A 20,496-nucleotide genomic window follows, 5' to 3' on the forward strand; every position below is an offset into this window, starting at 1 on the left:
AGAAGAGCCCTAGCTCACTCAACCTATCCTCATAAGACATGCTCTCCAATCCAGGCAGCATCCTGGTAAATCTCCTCTGCACCCTCTTTAAGGCTTCCACATCCTTTCTATAATGAGGTGACCAGAACTGAACACAATATGGCCCCAGGAACCTGGGCAGTCCCTTTTTCCAGTAGAGACCACAAATTCAAATTCATTTACAAGGCAGCAGGCGGTCTCGGAGAGAGCAAGAACAAAGCACAACCAACAGTATTCTCCACACTCACCCCAGAGGAGCAGGAACCTTTATAAATCACCGATTAGGTTCAGGCCACAGTCCTGTGTATTCCTACCATTTGCGTTAACTGACAAAGCCCTAGAGAGGGAGCAGAGATTTACTACAACGCCCCGGGGGGTGAGGGGCTCCCATTATATGAAGCTGGAGGCTGTGCTTCAGGGGGAGGGCGGGAGGAGCAGTTTACAGAGATTTGATGGAGAGAAACTATCCCGAGGCACAGAGATCACAGGTTCTTCACCCATCATTCAATTCTGTACCCAGAGTAGGGGAGGAGAACAACTTTGTGACTTTGCCTGGAAGATGATTCAGTGTGAAATTGCAAAGGGGAACTGGATCTCTTATCAAGAATTCAGGATGACTCCAGGTCCTGCATTGGGATCTACAACTCAAACACCAGCCCCCCCCCCCCCCCCCCCACACCAGTTTCTATTCCATTTTCCTCCACATTTTGTTCCCTTGTCAATTTAATTTTGTTACCTTGTATTTGCCATGTACTGTGCTGCTGAGAAAAGCTAATTTTTCATGGCAGTTATACCCACCTATGACAATAAACTTGGACTTGTCTTAGTCTTTTCCTCAAATCCATCCATTAGCTCAAACGCTCCCCATTCTGTGTGGGAGAGGTTTCCCCAAACTCCTATACTGATTAGTGGCTCTAATATCAATGACCAAGTTGTAGAGTGGTAAACATTACGTCAACCTTTGGAACAAGTAACGTTTGTCAAATGACAAAGTTAGGTGCTGCAGAACCATAAAGGATGCATCGACCTACACTGACCTGTGCACGTACACACACACGGGGAGAAAATCTCACCAACAGCAGTTTGGGAGCTGGGATTAATTGCATTCCATTACTCCCCAATGATGCTCATTAATGTTAATCACTTAACATACAATCTCTCACTGGCCACCATTCCACCACAGGCCATCAAGGCAAAGTTGGAGAACCTTTCTCCTTCCACCAGCACCAACATCAGGGGCAACATTTTTAGAGAAGAGTGCTCCAAGGATGGAAAGCAGCACAATATAGCCTCACACTGGAGTAATTTGGTCTCCCAGCTCGATACTAGTTCTGCTTTGACAATTTGCGGTGACTTGCTACAGCCAGTGCTGAGTCAGATTTAAATCTCAGAATACGAGGTCAGTCGGTATTTATGACTCATCCCCAGTTCCCCCTCAGATGGTGGTGGTTGTGATCTATGTCTGTGTACCGCATCAGTGAAAGTCCAACCACAATACTGGTGAGGAGATCTAGGATTAGATCCAAAGAATTCAGACACAAAGTCCTCCTACCAAACATTTAGGGAGTGGTGCCTGAAAAAGGGAAGGTTGCCCCGTGGACTAGTTGCCTTTCCGACGTTTGGTCTGGTTAACAGCGCTGTCTGATCTCCAGATCTGGGCGCCAAGCAAGGAAACTGCTGTCACTTCGTACTGAGGTGCATCACATTGGGTGTACAAGTCCAAAGATCTGAAGGCAGCAGCACGGGTAGTTGGGGTGGTGAAGGCAGTAAACAGGATGGCTGCCTTCATTAGATACAAAAGCAGAGGTGGTCCTGGTGCAACTTGGGTTAGGCCACAGATGGAGTACTGCATGTGCTTCTGGTTGACACACAGTAGGAAGGAGGTGACTGCACTGGAGAAGGTGCAGAGGAGATTCACCAGGATGCCGCCTGGGATGGAACGTTTCACAATTATGAGGAAAGACTGGGTTTGTTTCCCCTCAGACAGAGGAGGGAAGCTAATAGAGGTGTGGAACATTACAAGAGACGTAGGGTGAAGAGCAAGCAGCTTTCCTCCATGGTAAGTGGTGTGCAAGACCAGCAGACAGAGGTTTAAAGTGCAAAGCAAGGTTTGGAGGGGATCCAAGGAAGAAATTTTTCCCATCCAGAGGGGGGTTGGAATCTGTCTCAGACTAAAGGGACGTCCCTTTAAAACTGAGATGAGGAATTTCTTCAGCCAGAGGGCATTGAATCTGTGGAATTCATTGCCATAGAGGGTGGTGGTGGTCAAGTCACTGGGTGTATTTAAGGCAGAAATTGATAAGTTGGTAAAAGGGTTAAGGGGTTACAGAAGAGGCACGAGAATGGGATTGAAAAATAAATCAACAATGATTGAATGGCAGAGCAGATTTGATGGGCCAACTGGCCTAATTCTGCTCCTATATCTTATGGAATCGGGAACGCACTGAGAGGGTGGAGAGGCAGAGACTCTCACAACATTGTGCAGCAAGTGGATGAGCACTTGATGTGCCAAAGATGAGTATAGGTGGGCATTTGGTGGTCAGCATGGACATGGTGGGCTGAAGGGCCTGATTGTGCACTGCCCGACTAGACATTCCTCAGTTGGACAGCTGTTGGGATCAGAGAGTCAGAACATGATGGACTTTGCACAGAACAGCAATTCAAACAGAAGCTTGAAGACATCACAGGCACATCCCTCCTCACCATCTGTAGTATCTATTGAAGGCGCTGCCTCTTGGCGGCAACATTCAAAGATCCCCACCATCCGGGCCGTGCCATCTTCTCACAGCTCCCATCGGGCAGGAAGTACAGAAGTCTGAAGTCCCACACCACCAGGTTTAGGAATAGCTACTTCTCTTCAACCATTTGGTTCTTGAACCAACCAGCACAACCCTAATCACCATCTCAGTCCTCAGTACAACAACACTTTGCACTACAATGGACTGTTTCTTTTTGTTCCAATTCTGTTCTTTGTAAAAATTGTGTTTGTTTAATTAATTTTTTTCTTGTGAATGCTGCTTATCTGATGCTATGTGCCTGTGATGCTGCTGCAAGGAAGTTTTTCATTGCACCTGTGCACACATGTACAATAAACGCGACTTTGATTGAAGCTCTACTTGACTGAAGCAGACTCCAACACGAACTCTCCCCATGCACCACACACACTACCGATCTGAGGGAGATGCTCATTACGAATGAGGCAAGGGGCCTCATCGTCGAAAAGTAAATGTGAAACGGGGCCACGGGACTACTTTTGAAGAGGCATCACCCGTCTGCAGGAACCAGCTTCATCGATTGCAATCCGAGTTTCCCCACACGACAGCATTCAGTGACGAATACCCAGTGATTAAAAGACATGCTACTCAAGCCTTTCTTAGCCTTAATTTGGTTTAAAAAGCATATGATTAAAGGGTGCAGCAAACTGCTTTTCCCCTACAGCCCACAGCAGAGACAAGGGCAGCTCCCAAGACCAGAAAATCCCAACACAAGAGCTTCAAAGATCACTGAGAATTAGACCTCTCTCTCCAGGATACACAGGCCCTACCATTAAAGCAGGGAATGACAACATGCAGCACTGACGCAGTTTACAGTCAGCCACTGGATTACAAGTTCCATGCTGCTGTTCCGGGCAGAATTGCACAATTCCAGCAATTATTGTTGAACACTTCTGAGAGACTAGGATTGATTTGTTTAGAACATGCACAGTTTGTATTATATAAAAGCTTGCTGCAATTAACTCATTACACTGGTTACTTTAGAACAGAACAGGTCCTTCAACCTACCACCTCTGAGCTAACCAAAACTAATCCTATCTGCCTGTACATGTGGCTAAATGCACCTTAAACACTGCTTATTGCATTAGTTTCTACCACTTCCCCTTGCAGCATGTTCCAAGAACCTACTACTCTGTAAAAACATGACTTGTAAGTCTTCTTTAAACTTCCCCCTCTCACCTTAAAGCTATGCCCTCTAGTATTTTAGATTTCCACGCTGGGAAAGAGACCGACTCTCTACACCTCTCAATTTTATACACCGTCACATTTCCCCTCAGCCTCCGACACTCCAGAGTGAAAGGACCCAACCAAGCTTTCGTTCAATTTACTTGATATTTATGAAAGGGACTGACAGAGAGAAAAAGGAGACTAATCCCTAGCTTATTAAAACAAGGAGGAAGAGGACAGAAACCAAAAGCGAAAACAGCACTCGATCTCCAATTCCCAGCATAGGCACAGCCAAGCCAAGAATGTAATCAGGCTGCAACATGACTCCAAAAGACACGTCAGTGCACACCCAGGCTTCTAGAAATCCCCCACTGCCTTCCCAAGAAAAAAACTCCCAGCATCAGATAAAGGGATTAAAAAGGATAGCCCCCCGAATTCAAGCTGCTAGGCTCAACAGGGACCACAAAATGGTGACAGGAGTCATAATTAGCAAAGGTTTCACAGTGGATAGGCTGCACTAACAGAGACCCAGAGCACTGATCCAGAAACAAACATTCAAACTCTACCTTAGCAGCCGGGAAATTTAGATTCAATTAACTGAATGAAATCGGGAATAAAAAGCTGGCACTGGTAATGTTAGCTGTGAAAGTACAGGATTGTTGGAAAAAGCCATCTGATTCACTCAATCTTCAGGGAAGGAAGTCTCTCCAGGCTCAGTGTGAGCCGTGTTCGACACTGGAGCTGCAGTGATGTGCCAACTCTTAAGCATTCTTTGAAAGACAAGAGTTCAGGGGCAATTAGGGTTGGGGAATAAATGCAGTGTCAGTGAATAGCCCATGAAAGAACTAAGTTAACAAACAGCTCAAGGCAGTTTATGAAGACTCCAAGCAAGATCAGAGAAAGTCTTCAGCCAAGGAGTCAGGTGTCAAGCGGAGTGCGGGAAAGAATTCCAAAATTAAGGGTGTAGAGAGCTCGCTAATGGAGGCTAAAGTAATGGGGGATGCACAAGTGGCTGGAAATGGAGGGGAATGAAGGCACGTGCAAAAAAGGATCAGAGTGCAAGGGGTGAGAATTTAAGTGAAAAAAAATCAAAAATGCAGATACTGGAAATCTAAAATAAAAACTGGAAATGCTGAAAAACTTTAGGTGTGGACAGAGAAACAGGTAACACTTTGAGTCAAAGATCTTTGTGAGTATAGTTTCTGGCATTTTCTATCTTAGACTAGAGTTTTCAGCTTGAGATCGATTTCCGGTCTTTAATTTACTTGAGGGATGAAAATTCAATCCCTCCAAGTCCACCACAGAGGAGGCACACACTTGCCCAGGAACTGTCAGAAAAACTCTAGCCCAGGAATAAAAGGCCCAAACTTGGAAATCAAAATCAGTGTATTCTGGCACCCAGGGAGGGCAGTAGGAATTAAATCAGACCGTAAAGGTGAGGGACACACACAAGCCCCTTGAAAGAATCGGGACGGTGAACTGGACCCAGGGGACTGCTTACAGATACTGGAGGCCATGAAAAAGTTTAGGGAACTAGGAAAGTTCAAAGGCCCCAACCTTACCCTTGATTCCATGCAATAACTGGAGAAATAGGGTGGTCCTGGCTGGACTAAGGAGGGTGGGCTTTGGGTTCCGATGGTGGTGGGGGTGGGGGGGGTGGCTGTGGAGAAGATGCGCAGAGGAAGGGATGGCATTTGTATACACCTCAACAGGCCTGGAGCAGTACTGCACAAGCTGTTGGGGGAAGGTTTAAACCAACTGGGCAGAGGAACAGGAAACAAGAGAGCAGGTTCAGCAGGAAGGCAAGAAGCAGAACCGGAAAGAGAAGGCAGAGAATTAGTGAGTTCAGAAGGCAGGAGGTGACAGAGGCACTTGGCAGTGGTTAGAGGTACAAACAATGCAAGGATCCTTTCTGAAGGCACAGAATCAGTGTGAATCACAATGAAAGGCAAAAATGGGAGCTCAAAACGGCATTGTAGTGTAGCGGTTAGCGTAACGCTTTACAGCGCCAGCGACCCGGGTTCAATTCCGGCCATTGCCTGTAAGGAGTTTGTCCGTTCTCCCCGTGTCTGCATGGGTTTCCTCCGGGTGCTCCGGTTTCCTCCCACATTCTAAAGACGTACGGGTTAGGAAGTTGTGGGCATGCTATGTTGGTGCCGGAAGTGCGGTGACACTTGTGGGCTGCCCCCAGAACACTCTACACAAAAGATGCAATTCACTGTGTGTTTCGATGTACGTGACTAATAAAGAGATCTTACCTTATAAAAAGGTTTTCAGAAAAGTTACAGGAGATTTCGACAGAACACAAAGAATGAGTGCAGGATGTGCCTTGCAGATCGCAACGATCAAAGGAAAATAGCAAGCAAACACCATTAAGTGCAGGAAAATAACGGACGTTTCAATTACCACGTTATGGTGCCTGCTTTCTTCTCAAGACAGACATTTCAACCTTAAAACTCTGCATAATTATTAAATATTTCCTTTTGTTTTCTTGATCTGGCAAACTCGACACAGGCAGCATCAGAAGGATTGAAGCCGGGTCCCTGGAGTTGCGAGGCAGTCATACTACCCGCTGCACCAAAAGCCCTTACGATTCAAGTGCTCAATATCAAAGATTGGGGAGGAGGGGAGGGGCACGGAAGTTTAAAGGCGACGTGAAGGACAAGTGTTTAAAAAAATAAACAGAATAGGTGTCTGGGATGGGTGGAAGCTGGCAGTTAGATACACACATATGAAGGGAATGGAGGGATGTGGTTGATGCACAGGACATTTAGTACAAATTGGCATCAAGATCAGCACAACATCGTGGGCCGAATGGCCTGCCCAGTGCTGCACTGTTCTGTGTTCTAAATAGTTGTCTCCCACACCATAGGCTTGAAATGGGGAGGAGCGAGATCTGAGCTCACATTTGACAATGGGCCAGGGGAAAGCACAACGCACACTTTCCATTTCCCAGCCAGTTTACAGGCAACAATCCTGATTTATTCAAATGGCATGCAAAGTTTACAAAACTGCCCAAGTGCTCTGAACAACTCAGCCACGCTGTACAGAGCCAACTGTCACTCAATCAACACCTCCTGGGCTGGCATCTAAATAGTGGGGCTTTGGAAAATGCTAAAAGAGTTGGAAACAAAAGGTTGGCAAAGTGCAGCAATTTTACCAAGGCTAATACAAACAAATACACACACAGCAATTAAATTCAGCCTCTGGAATGTGCAGAGAAGCTCCCCCTAAATCAGCAGGATTTACAGGGACACATTAACAGCAACACATTAACACTGCTGGGATAGCATCTTACTTGTTGACTACCCAAACAAGGCCAATAACACCAGGCCCTGCAGGAGGTGATGAAACCCACAGCAGCCATTTTCAAGGGTCAGCTGTGTCTGAACTCTACACACACTCATACATGCCTGTTATCAGAATTGATTAGAACGACCCTCGGTCCTCTCCTCTATCCCCCACATCAGTGCACAAGCTCCTGTAAATGCCCCCCATTTTAATCCTGAGGCAGTCTTTAGGCCCACCCTGCCTGAGCCACTCGCCTCCAGGATGCATCTTTTTCCCCATTTAAGGAGAATAACCTGCATTTTCACAGCATTATTCACACTCCCAGGCACACCCCAATGAGCCACAGCCAGTGAATGAGCTCATGTGGAGGGGAAGTGCAAGAAAAGTGCAGGGATGCCTCGCAGACAGATGAACGGCCACTTTCTGTTTCAGTGGTACAAGGGGAAAATACTACCCAGGACAGTGGGTGTCTAATGCCAAAGTAATTGTTGACACTGGAGCGATAGGGAGGGGCAGCAATTTGGTACAACACCATGTCAAAAGCAGAACCTTTGATGTGGGAGCGCTACATCGAGTGTGCCGGCTTACTCTTGGGACAGAGCTCAAACCCACAATACACGGCTGCTGAAACAAGTGCAGTAGCACCGAGCCAAAGCTAACTTGCCTGAAAATGCAGTATGGAGTTACAGAGCTACACGAGTGACAGATGCCTCCACTGGAGGAAGTCTGCATCCCAGTGTGAAAGTATCAGCCCATTAGTATTGTTCCTTGATGTGCTAGTGACAATACAATATTCAGTGTCACACCCAATGCTATCAATACTTTGAGAGAGCATTTGGAGGTGTAACTTTTAGGCAAACAGTTATATAAGATGAACAGAGTAAGAGTAGCAGAGTGTGGAAACAGGCCCTTCGGCCCAACTCTTCCATGCTAACCAAGATACCAATCTAAGCTGGTCCCATTTGCCTGCATCCCTCCAAACTGGTTCTATCCATGTACCTGTTCAAATATCTTTCAAACGTTGTAATTGTCCCCGCCTCTACCACTTCCTCTGGCAGCTCGTTCCATATAGCCACTGTGTGTGAAAAACATGCCTCAGGTCCCCTTCAAGTCTTTCCCCTCACCCTCTGGTTTTAGACTCCCCTACCCTGGGGAAAAAAGACCATCTACCCTACCCATACCCCTCATGGTTTTACAAACCTCTATCAGATCACCTCTCAGCCTCCTTTGCTCCAGGGAAAGCCATCCCAACCTATCCAAGCACTCCTAACTCAAGCCCTCCAGTCCAGGCAACATCCTTGTGAATCTTTTTCGCATCCCCTCTAGCTTAATCACATCCATCCTATAGTATGGCAGCCAGAACCGCACACAGTACTCCAAGTGCAGTCTCAATGCTTTGTACAACTGCAATGTGATATCCTAATTGTTGTACTCAGTGCTTTCAAGGAACTATGTACTTGTTCCGCCCGCCCCCCGCGTCTTTCTGCTTTACATCACTCCCCAGGGCCCTACCATTTACTGTGCATGTCTTGCATTCTGGGAAGGTAAACCAGGGCATCTCTTTGCACTTGCCCAAGTTAAACTCCATCTGCCACTCCTCTGCCCACTTCCCAGTTAAGTGAACATTACGGTAGTTTTAAACAGCAATGATACTGTTCTGAATCAGTAGGGATTGTGTATATTTTGCTCAGTGCTCGCACTGTAACCATCATGGCCTCTTGTTTATTTTGAAAAGAAAAAGGGGAATTCAGGAACCGTGCACCATGACCAGAATTTAATAGAGCAGAGGTTGCTTCAGTGCCAAGCTCTCGGCCTTCGCAAATACAGCAATCTGTACATTGGGAGATTCCAACGAGACTGTTTGCGCAAACCTCCTGTTTATTTTTTAAAACTATATACTGGAGATAGGGAGAAACTTCCCATTGGCAGAGCAGTCAAATCTCAGGGTTGTAGAGTGAAGACGAGTGGCAAAAGACAGATTCCACCCCCACCCCCCCCAAACAGAATTTAAGAGATTGAGACATTTAAGAGACTCTTAGATAGACACATGAATGATAGAGAAATGGAGGGTTATGTGGGAAGGAAGGGTTAAATGGATATTAAAGCAGAATAAAAAAGTTGGCACAACATTGTAGGCTGTAGGGCCTGTACTGTACTGGAATGTTCTATGTTGAGGAATTGGCTGGGCTGTGAAATGCCCTGCCAGGGGTAGTATTTGGAGGCAGATTCAATGATAACATTCTCAAGAGGAAGTGGAAGACTACCTGAAAAGGACCTTTGCAGGAGTGTGAGGTGGTGCCAGGGATGCAAGGCTACACTTGAAGCTAGCGCAGAGAAAGTTCCCTGTTCACCGATCTCCAGCAAGATCTTGAATTCTCAACTGTTCAAATCCCCTAAAACCATCAAATCTCCGTCTCCCGGTCTTTGGATATCCCAATTTCTATCGCTCCACCACTGGCAACTGATTTCAGCTGGATGGGTCCCCAGTTCCCTGCCTCCCTGAACACTGCAACTCCTGGTCCATTACAACCCACCCCTCACCAAGGCGGGTGGAACTCCTCCCAACACATCAAAAACAGAAGGAGCAAGCCATTTCAGACCTTGCGTCATTCAATAAGGTTCCATCTCAGCACCACTTTTCTGCACTGACCCCATACCCTGTTATTTGCAAATGATCCAAGTCTTGAAGATACTCGGCAAGAGAGACTCCACACTCTAGGGCAGAGAATTCCAAAGATTCACCGCTGTTTGGGACGTCAAAATTCTCCTCTTTGCCTCAAATGGCTGACTCCTTCATTTGAGACTGACCCCTAGATTCTAGACACCTGGCCAAGGAGGAACACCAGCCCTGCATTGACCCCAACCTCTAAGAATTCAGTAAGTCTTAATAGCTTTGACGTTGAATTCTGTTTGGTAATACAAACTGGGGAAGTTATAGCACGTCACAAGTGCTGTCCAGATACAAACCACTACTTGTGAGCAGCAATTAGGTTACCAAGCAGGATCCACCCTGTAGCACACATACATTAACTGATCTCAGCCAGCACATGACCACTACTGGCAGCCGGAGGTCAGTGGAAGGGATAGCAATGGAGCAAGCAGAGTTTTCAAGCATCTACTGGCTAATGACTGCTCTCTTTCCTGCCAGACAACCCATATCCTAATCAACTGCTCCAACATATTCCAGGGTGGATCCTGCTTGGTAACCTAATTGCTGCTCACAAGTAGTGGTTTGTATCTGGACACCACTTGTGACGTGCTATAACTTCCCCACCTTGTGTGAAAGAGAGAGGTCAAGAGATCAGATTAGGCATGCAAAGGCACCATTTTCAGAAACCTTTGCATTCTCAACTTTTCCTTTCAAGGAGCTCAACTCCTCCTTTCGAGGACCTCAACTCCACCCACTCAATTTTTGCCCTTGCCTATTAAAAAAAAGGGGCTTGGAAATTTTCAGCTGACCACCACAGTCCCTCCATCCCAACAGACCGAGGTTCCCCACCTCTGCTCCTGGGTGCAACCCAGTTATGATCTGATCGGCTGGGCTTTGATCTTGAGCTGACGCCCCCTTGTTCTGGCTTCTATCATTTCCGATATCTTCTTATGATGCACGAGGCCATTCAGCCCATCAAGCCCACACCAGATCTCAGAGCAATCCCATTTCCCCTCTTATTTTCCAGTAATTTATTCTCTTGCATGAGCTCAGCGTCATCCCAACTGTCCTACCACTTGGGAGAATTTTTAGTAGCCAGTCACCCTACCAACCCCATCACCCACTAGACTTGCCTTATGCCAAGTCACATTGGCATTCTTTTCCACACACCAATGCATCCAAGCTTAATCCACACAGTTTGAGGCTCCACCATTACAGGCACCAACAGCTGCCTCCACCCCACCCCACTTTCCTTTCTCTTTGGATTAAAACACCGTATTTTTGAAAAAGATATTAAATAGATTAGGGACCCATTAGAGATTGAGCCAATCAAACCTATGAGCTTTGGAACTTCCTGTGATTACCATCTACAGCTGATGAAACAACAGATAGGCAAGGACTGGTTAGCCTGCTTCAGTTGAGAGAGGAATTTCACCTTTGGAAGAACTTCATGCTTTCTGCAGTTTCATTTTTTTATAGCTGCTGAACAGTTAGATCATAGTACAACAGAGAACAGGCCCTTCAGCCCACAAGGTCTGTGTTTAAACTGCACACGATCCATATCCCTGTTTAAATGCCTCAAACATCACTATAACTGCTTCCATCACCTCCCCTGGCAGCAAATTTCAGGCACTTACCACCCTGTGGTAAAAAAATTGCTAAGCAGAGGGAGAAGGGGCACCACAGATGGATGGGAGTTGGAGTAGAGGTTACAATCAGAGCAGTTATCATCTTATTTACTGGAGGAGTAATTTTTAAGGCACCGAGTGACCTACTCCATATACACATCTCTCAGTATCATCCTGCCAAGTCAGGGAATCAACACTGGTTCAATGAGAGCACCATTTATACCCAAAAACATTATCACCTGCTTTCAGATGTTTCTTGATATAAAGGCTGTGGAACCAGGGTACATCTCCTGGGTCTTGGATCATGGAGTCATGCAGAAACAGGCCCTTCAGCCCAACTCGTCCATGCCAACCAAGAGTCTACCCAAGTTAGCTCCATTTTCCCCTGTTTGGCCCATATCCCTCCCAACCTAATCCTTATCTGTCTGAATGTCTTTTAACCATTGTAATTGTACCCTCCCCCCCCCCCCCCCCCCCCACTTCCTCTGGCAGCTTACTCCATTCACTCACCACCTTGTGAGAAAGGTGTCCCCTCAGGTTCCTTTTAAATATTTGCCCTCTCACCTTAAATATGTCCTCTAGTTTCAGACTCCGCTTCCCTGGGGAAAAAGACTGACCATCCACCTCATCTACACCCCTGATGGCTTCATACACCTCCATACAGTCACGCCTCAGCCTCCCACACTCCAAGGAAAAGTCCCAACCTATTTTCTCGTAACTCAAACTCTGCAGTCCCGGTAACATCCTTAATGACATCTTTCCTCTAGCTGGGCGGCCAGAGCTGCGCACAATGCTCCAAGGGCAGTCTCACCAACGACTTATACAGCTGTAACATGACATCCCAACTCTTGTACTCCCGATGAAGGCAAACATGCCAAAAGCCTTCTTCACCACCCTGTCCACTTGTATCACCACTTTCAGGAACTTACTCGTTCCAGTAGGTCTCCATGTTCTACAACACTCCTAGACCCTACCATTTAGTGTGCACGTCCTGTTCTGGATTAACCTCTCAAAAAGCAACACCTTGCACTTGCCAGAGTTAAACTCCATCTGCCATTCCTTTGCCACTTCACCTAGATCCTGCTGTAACTTTAGATATCCTCCACTGTCCACTACACCACCAATTCTAATGTCATCATTACAGACAGGGCTTTAGTTTAGTGACCCTTGATAGAGGGGAACAGAGCAACTTGCCAAGTTACCCATTCGCTTGGAACCCAGACTGCGAAGGGTTACAAATTTAATCTGCACGGGCCAGAGAGTCACGTTTCCCGGAGCTGAAGTCAAATTTATGCAGACACAGAATTTCCAGTTTGTTTTGGACCAAACAATGGCTTTTAAAAAAAAAACAAAAGGGCACTCCGAATAATGGCAGTGTTGTGGAGGGAAAGAGTGACCAACACTGCACTGCTCAGTGACAGGCGCGTTGCCGGCAGCTCCCTCAAGCACAGTAACGTCCCTTCCCATACACCCACATGGCCTTTCCCAGCAGTGACAGGGATGTACAGCTACTGCAAGTCATCCTAGCAATAGGAGTCCCCTGTGCAAGATCAGTTCTTAGAGAACAAAACACTGCAAAGCAGCAGCACACGCTGCAGTGCATGTCCACAGACCCTAGGGAGATAAACACAGTCAAAATGGCATTTGGGATACTTGTCTTTAATAGAACAGAACAGCACAAACCCTTCGGCCCTTGATGTCAAACTAAACTAATCCTATCTGCCTGCACATGGTCTAAATTCCTCCACATTCATGTCTAAATTCCTCTTGAAGATCACTATTCAAAGGGCAGCACAGTAGTGTAGCGGTTAGCGTAACGCTACTACAGCACCAGCTACCCGGTTTCAATTAATGCCGTGGTCTATAAGGAGTTTGTACGTTCTCCCCGTGTCTGCGTGGGTTTCCTCCGGGTGCACTGGTTTCCTCCCACATTCCAAAGACGTACAGGTTAGGAAGTTGTGGGTGTGCTACGTTGGCGCGGGAAGCCTGGCGACACTTGTGGGCTGCCCCCAGAACACTATGCAAAAGATGCATTTCACTGTGTGTTTCGATGTACATGTGACTAATAAAGATATCTTAACTATTGTATCTGCTTCTGCCATCTCCCCAGGCAGCATGTTCCAGGCACCTACCACTCTTTGTTAAAAACTTTCCCCCCTCACCATAAATCTATGCCCTTTAGTATTTGATATTTCCACTCTTTGGGTGGGGAAGGGGCACCGACTATCTACCTTGGCAAATACTATAACAGCAGGGAGGTTACACTAGATCTGAACACTAGTTAGGCCTCAGATGCTATACTGCAGAGAGAATGTAACAGCATCAGAAGCTGCAGAGGAGATGCAAGATGTTGTCAGGGCCGGAGAGGGCGTGACAGCAAAAGTTTTTCTTAGAGCAAAGAAGGAATTTAACCAAGCTGTACAAAACAAGATGAGAGTTCTTCTTGATTATAGTTTCCCTTGAGGAGTCAGTAAGTAAAGGAGGCTAAAAATTAAAAAAATGGCAGAATAGATCTTTCTTCACCTAGGGGGTGCTGGGGACATGGACGTCATGGGCTGTAAGGGTAGGAGGAGGCAGAAGCTGACACTACATGTAAAAGCACTCAACGTAATGTAACAAACAAGGCTCTAGACCGAGTGGTGGGAAGCAGAATTAGGCTGGATCACACCCGTCAGCTGGTCATAGACAATGGGCTAAATGACTGCTTCCTGAGCTGTCAATTAACAAGTCCATGGATTCAGAGGAACACAATCAGCAGTTTAAAATCTGTTTTAATGGCAGTGCACTCTCTCAAGCTTATCACATTCAACTACAGTCCAAGAGTTCATTCACTTGAACTTTATTCCAATGCTTAAGACATCATTAAAAAAAGAGCCTCAAAGTACTGGTAGCGAAACCTCAGTAACAACGCCTTTGACCCAATGCCCCCCTTATTAAATATAGCAGCATCCCAGAGAAGGCTGTAGCACAACTACAACATACCCATCAAATCAGAATGCCTAGCTGAATGCCAGAACAAGTACTTAGAGCGATGCCTGTAAGTCCCGTTGAATAGATGTAAATATCTCAACACTCAGATACTGGCATGAGCTCAGAGTTCAAATGCAACCACAAGAGCATTTACATTCAGTAAATTAAATAATCTGAGTAAAGGTTTGTCCCTGTAACAGTGATCTATTAAATCGTTACAAAACCCAACTTCAGGGAAGGAAACTTGATGCCTGCATCCTGGGTAACCCATGTGCAGCAATGGGGTGACTCCTACCTCTCTTCAAAGTGGCCTGGGAGAGGTACTCGGTCACATCAAACAGCAGCAGTTTAATAAGAGGGGCAATAAATACCAGACTTGCCTGCAACACCCAAACATTGAATGAATAAGTTCACAGGACTACTAAGTGCAATCACAGAAGGAATTGAGATGGGATGCGAGACGGGCTTGGAAAGTTCCAGACTTTGGGACTGGAGGAATTGTGTTGAAATTGAAAAACTAATGGACAGGGGAGACATCTAGAACATGGGAGATTGGCAACAGTGATTTTGCTTTGAAACTAAGTCAAGACACTGTGATTGAAACATTTTGGGTCGTGACAGATAATGCGGTACAAAGGCAACCCCTCTCCAGTGAGAGAAGTGACAAGAGGAAAACCATTGAACTGGAACTTGCAAAACTGCTGGCTTATTCTCTGTTTGTTACAGGTTCAGGATCTCTGGGTGGAGAATACCGGCGGCACCCACCGACAGCAGCAACCCATCTCAGGGAGTACAACAGAAGACAGCAAGGATCCCCAGCTTTCACAGACTCAGACCACATACGTGTTGAAATCACTCTTTGCAGCATTAGGGGTGTACATGCTACAAATGGCCACTCCCAGAGTCTACCATTTTCTGTAATAGCCTGAACAAGAACCAGGAGGGAAAAACAAAATCTCAGCAGCACCTGGGAGCCAAGCAGGCAGCACCGCCCAGGGTTAAAGGCCCCTTCTTATTGAAAGCCACTCCGCCAGACAATTCACGTTAAAGGCAACACAATTCTTTTGACTGAATGTTAAGCACTGAGGGTCCTTAACCTGGATCTCCACTAACCAACCATGTGAAGACCAAGGCTGGAAGCACAAGGAAGACCATGCCTCCTGTTAGCAAGAGCACACTTCAACACTGCCACCCCGCCGCCAAAGGTGAGCTGGGAGGCCGGGCACCACTGGCTGTCAACACCACTCCTCGGTCCGCAATGGAAACCCAGATACCTCCAGTCAGCTCCCATAATCATTTGGTACCTTCCTGGACAAGGAAGCAAGGAGAGAGGCTGGCAATCCTCTACCCAAGGGCAACCTCTGGGTTCACATTGCTCAGTTCAACGATTCCGGTCCCCAATTCTGAACTGGATTAACACATGCCGTCAACTTTCTGAAATCACCACCAAGCAACAAGCTTGCAAAGAGAGTCAGCAAGGAAGCCTTGCAATAGGCCAACCGATGGTTGGGGCCAGAGCTCAGCTCAAGACAGTAACGGCCAAGGTATCAGTGAGAGCACTCTGTACCACTGACAGCAGACTCCCACCGTTAACAGTGTACACCCGGCAACGGCACCAGAAAGCTAATTCAATGAAAACGCCAGTTGCTGGGCACGTGGCCAAATGCCATTAACTACAGAGTACACAACAAACTAATGTGCACACATTAGCACGGGCTGGCCCGAGAGGTGGATGAATTCAGCCCTTATCAAAGCTAGCACAGTGCTTCCATCTAGCAAGCCAACCACTGTCTACAGTCCAAGGAGGCAGGGGGGAGCAGACTGTTGTGGATTTCCACTGAGAGTGATGGGTCACGAGAAAAAAGTTTTGACAAACAGACAGAGTGCCCTGATTGCTCTAAAAATAAATTTGAGGCACTTTACCAAGTCACAGATAGGACTGGAGACACCTTGTAGTTAAGGAGGTGCAGGGGGGAAAGAGAAAATTTCCAGGTGGGACATCTCCTGAACCACCCCACATTTTCTCCCCCCCAAATTTTCAACATCTCTTGGTAATTTGACAGTTAGGGACAAACTTTACCATCCAATGCAGTATTGAGGAATGCTGCAGAGAGGTGCTGTCCTTTAAATAAATTGCTAAATCAAGGGCCCCAACACAAAAGCTTAAAGCACATACCAGCAGAATGGAGGACAGCTTCTATCCCACTGTTGTCAGACTCCTGAACAGACCTCTCACACACTTGATCCCCCAATCTACCTTGTGGCCCTTGCACTTCATTTGTCTCCCTGCACTGCATTCTCTGTAACTGCAACACTATATTCTGCATTCATTTCTTTTCATTCTTACTACCTTTCTGTGCTTACGTATGGCATGACCGGTCTGCATCTTGGTACATGTGACAATGATAAACCAAAACCAGTTCACAGCAATGACACTATTGCCAAGGAAAGGCAGGTTGTTCCTCGTACACTGGAGCTGACACTTATTGCTCAAACACCACCACACATTACCCAAGTCATCCACACCCAATTCCACGAGGGGGGAGCCAAGTCCGATCACGGGCGCCCATCGACGGCTGGTTCTCACCTCTGCTAATTCGCTGTTTCTCTCCAGATAAGATGCCAGGTGTGTCAATGATGCTGATGCTCTCTAGAACTGGATTAGGTAACTGTGCGCAGTTAAACCTGAGCAAGAAAAGGAAAAGACAAATTAAAGTCAGTAACTTGGAAAGACCAGAATCATTTCATGCTGTTGTTCCAGTGTTAGAGAGGTTGCCCACCTCAACGATCCACTTCAGTTCCCAGGTGCACTTTTTATTTGGGGAATCTCTCACCACTTCAGATAATCTGTACTGGAACAAGCTATTAAACAACAGGGCCAACACTGCACAATCCATGGATCAGCAACAGATTCAAAGATCAGATGTTTTTGCAGAGATTATAGATGCTGGAACCTGGAGCAAAAAACAAACTGATGCAGGGCCCGAACTTGAAACATCAGCCATTTCTCAGCCTCCACAGATGCTGCTCGAGCCATTGAGTTCCTCCAGCAGTTTGTTTTTTGCTTCAGGAACTTACCAATTCACATCAATTCCAGCCCACATCAATTATGGCAGCTAAGAGTTTGGTCAAAGCTTCCAGACGCAAAAGACGAAGCTCAAGAATTAGGAACTAAATAACCGTTGAAGGAAATAGTGCTCAAAGCCTCCATGGGATTTTAAACCAGTAACTGGTTGGGTGCCACAGGGATCAGTATTGGGGCCTCAAATATGCATAATCTATACTGACGACTCAGAGGAAGTTCACTGCAACCAAATTTGTTGTTAAAGCAAAGATAGATGGGTCATTAAGTTGTGGGGAGACAGAGCCCACAAAGGGGGATAGAGATGGGTTAAGTGGGTGGGCAAGAAGCTGGCAGATGAAGTATAATGTGGGATCTCCATCTTAAAATGGAATGAGGCTACAAAGTATTGCAGTACAAAGATCTACGAGTCGGTGCAGGAAACACAAACAGCAAGCAATAAGCAATTTTGGTGCAGGGCACTGGTGAGATGACACCTACAGAAAGTTTGGTTTACATATTTACAGAAGGATGCAGTTATATTAGAGCTAGTGCAGGGAAGGTTCACTAGGTTGAGATCTGGGATGAAAGGGTTGCTGCACAAAGGTGGATTCTGTACTCAGTGGAATATAAAAGAGTGAGAGGTGACCTTATTGAACCATACAAGCCTGAGGGGATCTGACAGGATGCCTGCTGAGAGGTCATTTCCCCTACTGGGGTATCTAACCTCAAGGGAGAATGCAAGAATCATGATGGTTTTAGAGAAATTTCTCTTCTCAAATGGCAAATCTGTCGAATCAGCCATTGAATATAAATGTTACATACGTCAACTACAAAGGAGTCAAGTGGGGACTGCAGAATAATGTGGAGTCCAAGAATGGATTGGCTGTGAACTTACTGAGTTCAGAGCAGGCTCAAGGTGCTGACCTGTCTTCTCTTGCTTATCTTCTAATGAAACAGCCACAGCAGATTGCAAGGTTGTTTAAACACAAGTGCAGACACGCAGACACAGCTAAATAAAGGCTGAGGCAGTGATGTAGATTGTTCCAATTACTCGCCCAATCAAACTGCAACAAAAACCCTTTGCTCCAAATGGGAGCGGAAATTCTGTTTCATTTTTAACCAGGGTCTGAAATGGGAGTGAGTTGGACACTGCAGACTGTGTAGGCATGAGAGCATCACATGTGGAGTGTAGGGGGCTGATGGGGTGACCTTGTAGAGGTGTACAAAATCACAAGGGGCATCGACAAGGTGAATAGCCACAGTCTCTTTTCCTCCCCAGGGTAGGGGAGTCCAAAACTAAAGGGCATAGGTTTAAAGTGAGAGAGGAAAGATTTAAAGGGGACCTGAGGGGCAACTTTCTCTCTCTCTCTCACACACACACACAGAGAGGGTGGCAAGTGTATGAAATGAGCTGCCAGATGCTGCAGTAGACATTTAAAAGGCACTTGGACAGTTACACAGATAGGAAAAGTTTAGAACAATATGGGCCAAATGGACCAGATCAGTTAGGCAACTTGGTCAGCATGGACAAGTTGGGCCAAAGGGTCTGTTTCCGCGAGGTAAGGCTATGACTCTAAGCAGGGCCAGGCAGATAACCACACAGCTCCCCCACCAGCCCCCCCCCCCCCCAATACGCTGTGGGGGTAGGGCACCTGGGCAGTCCCATCCTCAGCTCACACAAAGCAGACTCTATTGAAGTATGGGGGGGGGGGGGGGGGGGAATAGGAGTAGGGAGTGGGGAAAGAGCAGGTGACCACAGAAAAATGAGGATCAGAGAGCTTCAGGAGGGTAGAGGGAAGATCACAAAGGCAGGTTCTTAAGAGAATGGAGGACATGGAAACAGGTTCTGTTCTAAAAGAGACTGGATAGGCTGGGACTGTTTTCCCTGGAGCGAAGGAGGCTGAGGGGTGACCTGATAGAGGTTTATAAAAATCATGAGGGGCATAGATGAGTGATCAGTCTTTTACCCCAGGGTAAGGGAATCTAAAGCTGGAGGGCATAGGTTTAAGGTGAGAGGGGCGAGATTTAAAGGGGACCAGAGGGGCAAGAGGATGGTGGGTACGTGGAACGAGCTGTCAGAGGAAGTGGTAGAGGCAGGTATAATTACAGCATTTAAAAGTCACTTAGATGTACTGTACATGGATAGGAAAGGTTCAGAGGCATATCGAGCAAGCAGAGGCAAATGGGACTCTCTCAGGTAGGCATGAACGTGTTGGGCGAAGGGCAACTCTGAAGTCAGCATGCACAAGGCTACAGTGAGATTTCATGTTAATGCTGACACTTCCTGCTTTATTGAGTGAAACTCTTCCCACGTTTGAACCCCTTCCCTGCCAACAGTTTGCAACTTCAAATCACAACCACCCCGACTGGGGTGCAGTACACAGCGCCACGTTTCCAATCCACAAGCAACAGTTTAAAATCAACTAATGAGGCCAAATAAAAATCTGCATTCCCCCCTCATACACAAGACTCAGCTCAAAAAATGGAAACTATTTGCAGCCACTGGCTCTCTGCCCATTTATTGCAGGAATAGGATCCAGCTCGGAATGTCATACTGGGTCGGGAGCTTTCATGGTAATCAGCCGCAGATCTTGCAAACAATTCTGCTTCTACAGCAAGTTCAATCCTGCAACGATGCCAGACTGCCTACAGTGTACACAGTGACCCTATCCCACAAACCTGGTCAATGGTACACTAGTGTACTGGGCTGGTAATGTGGAGGCTTGGACTCCACTCGACTGGAATACGATTGATTGAACCAATCTGGAAGAAAACGCTGGGCTCAGTAACAGTGGTCATGAGACCACCAGATTATCAGTAAATCCCACCTGAAGCACCAGCACCCTTGAGGTTAAGTGCCATCCTTGGCTGTCTGACTCCAGAACCACAGCTACACACAGGTCCTCCCCAGGTTCCTGGGGACTGATCACAAGA

General features: G+C 46.6%; 1 protein-coding gene across 1 annotated transcript in view; it reads right to left on the reverse strand.

Annotated features, from left to right (window-relative positions):
• Positions 1-20,496, reverse strand: part of LOC127586994 (EH domain-containing protein 1) — a 45,681-nt gene that overhangs the window by 15,158 nt on the left and 10,027 nt on the right. The window contains exon 2 of the mRNA XM_052045070.1: positions 17,086-17,183. Within this exon, the coding sequence (XP_051901030.1) occupies positions 17,086-17,183 (98 nt within the window). The remainder of the gene's footprint in view (positions 1-17,085; positions 17,184-20,496) is intronic.

Source organism: Pristis pectinata, chromosome 38 (genome assembly GCF_009764475.1).
Source record: "Pristis pectinata isolate sPriPec2 chromosome 38, sPriPec2.1.pri, whole genome shotgun sequence".
Classification (NCBI taxonomy): domain Eukaryota; kingdom Metazoa; phylum Chordata; class Chondrichthyes; order Rhinopristiformes; family Pristidae; genus Pristis; species Pristis pectinata.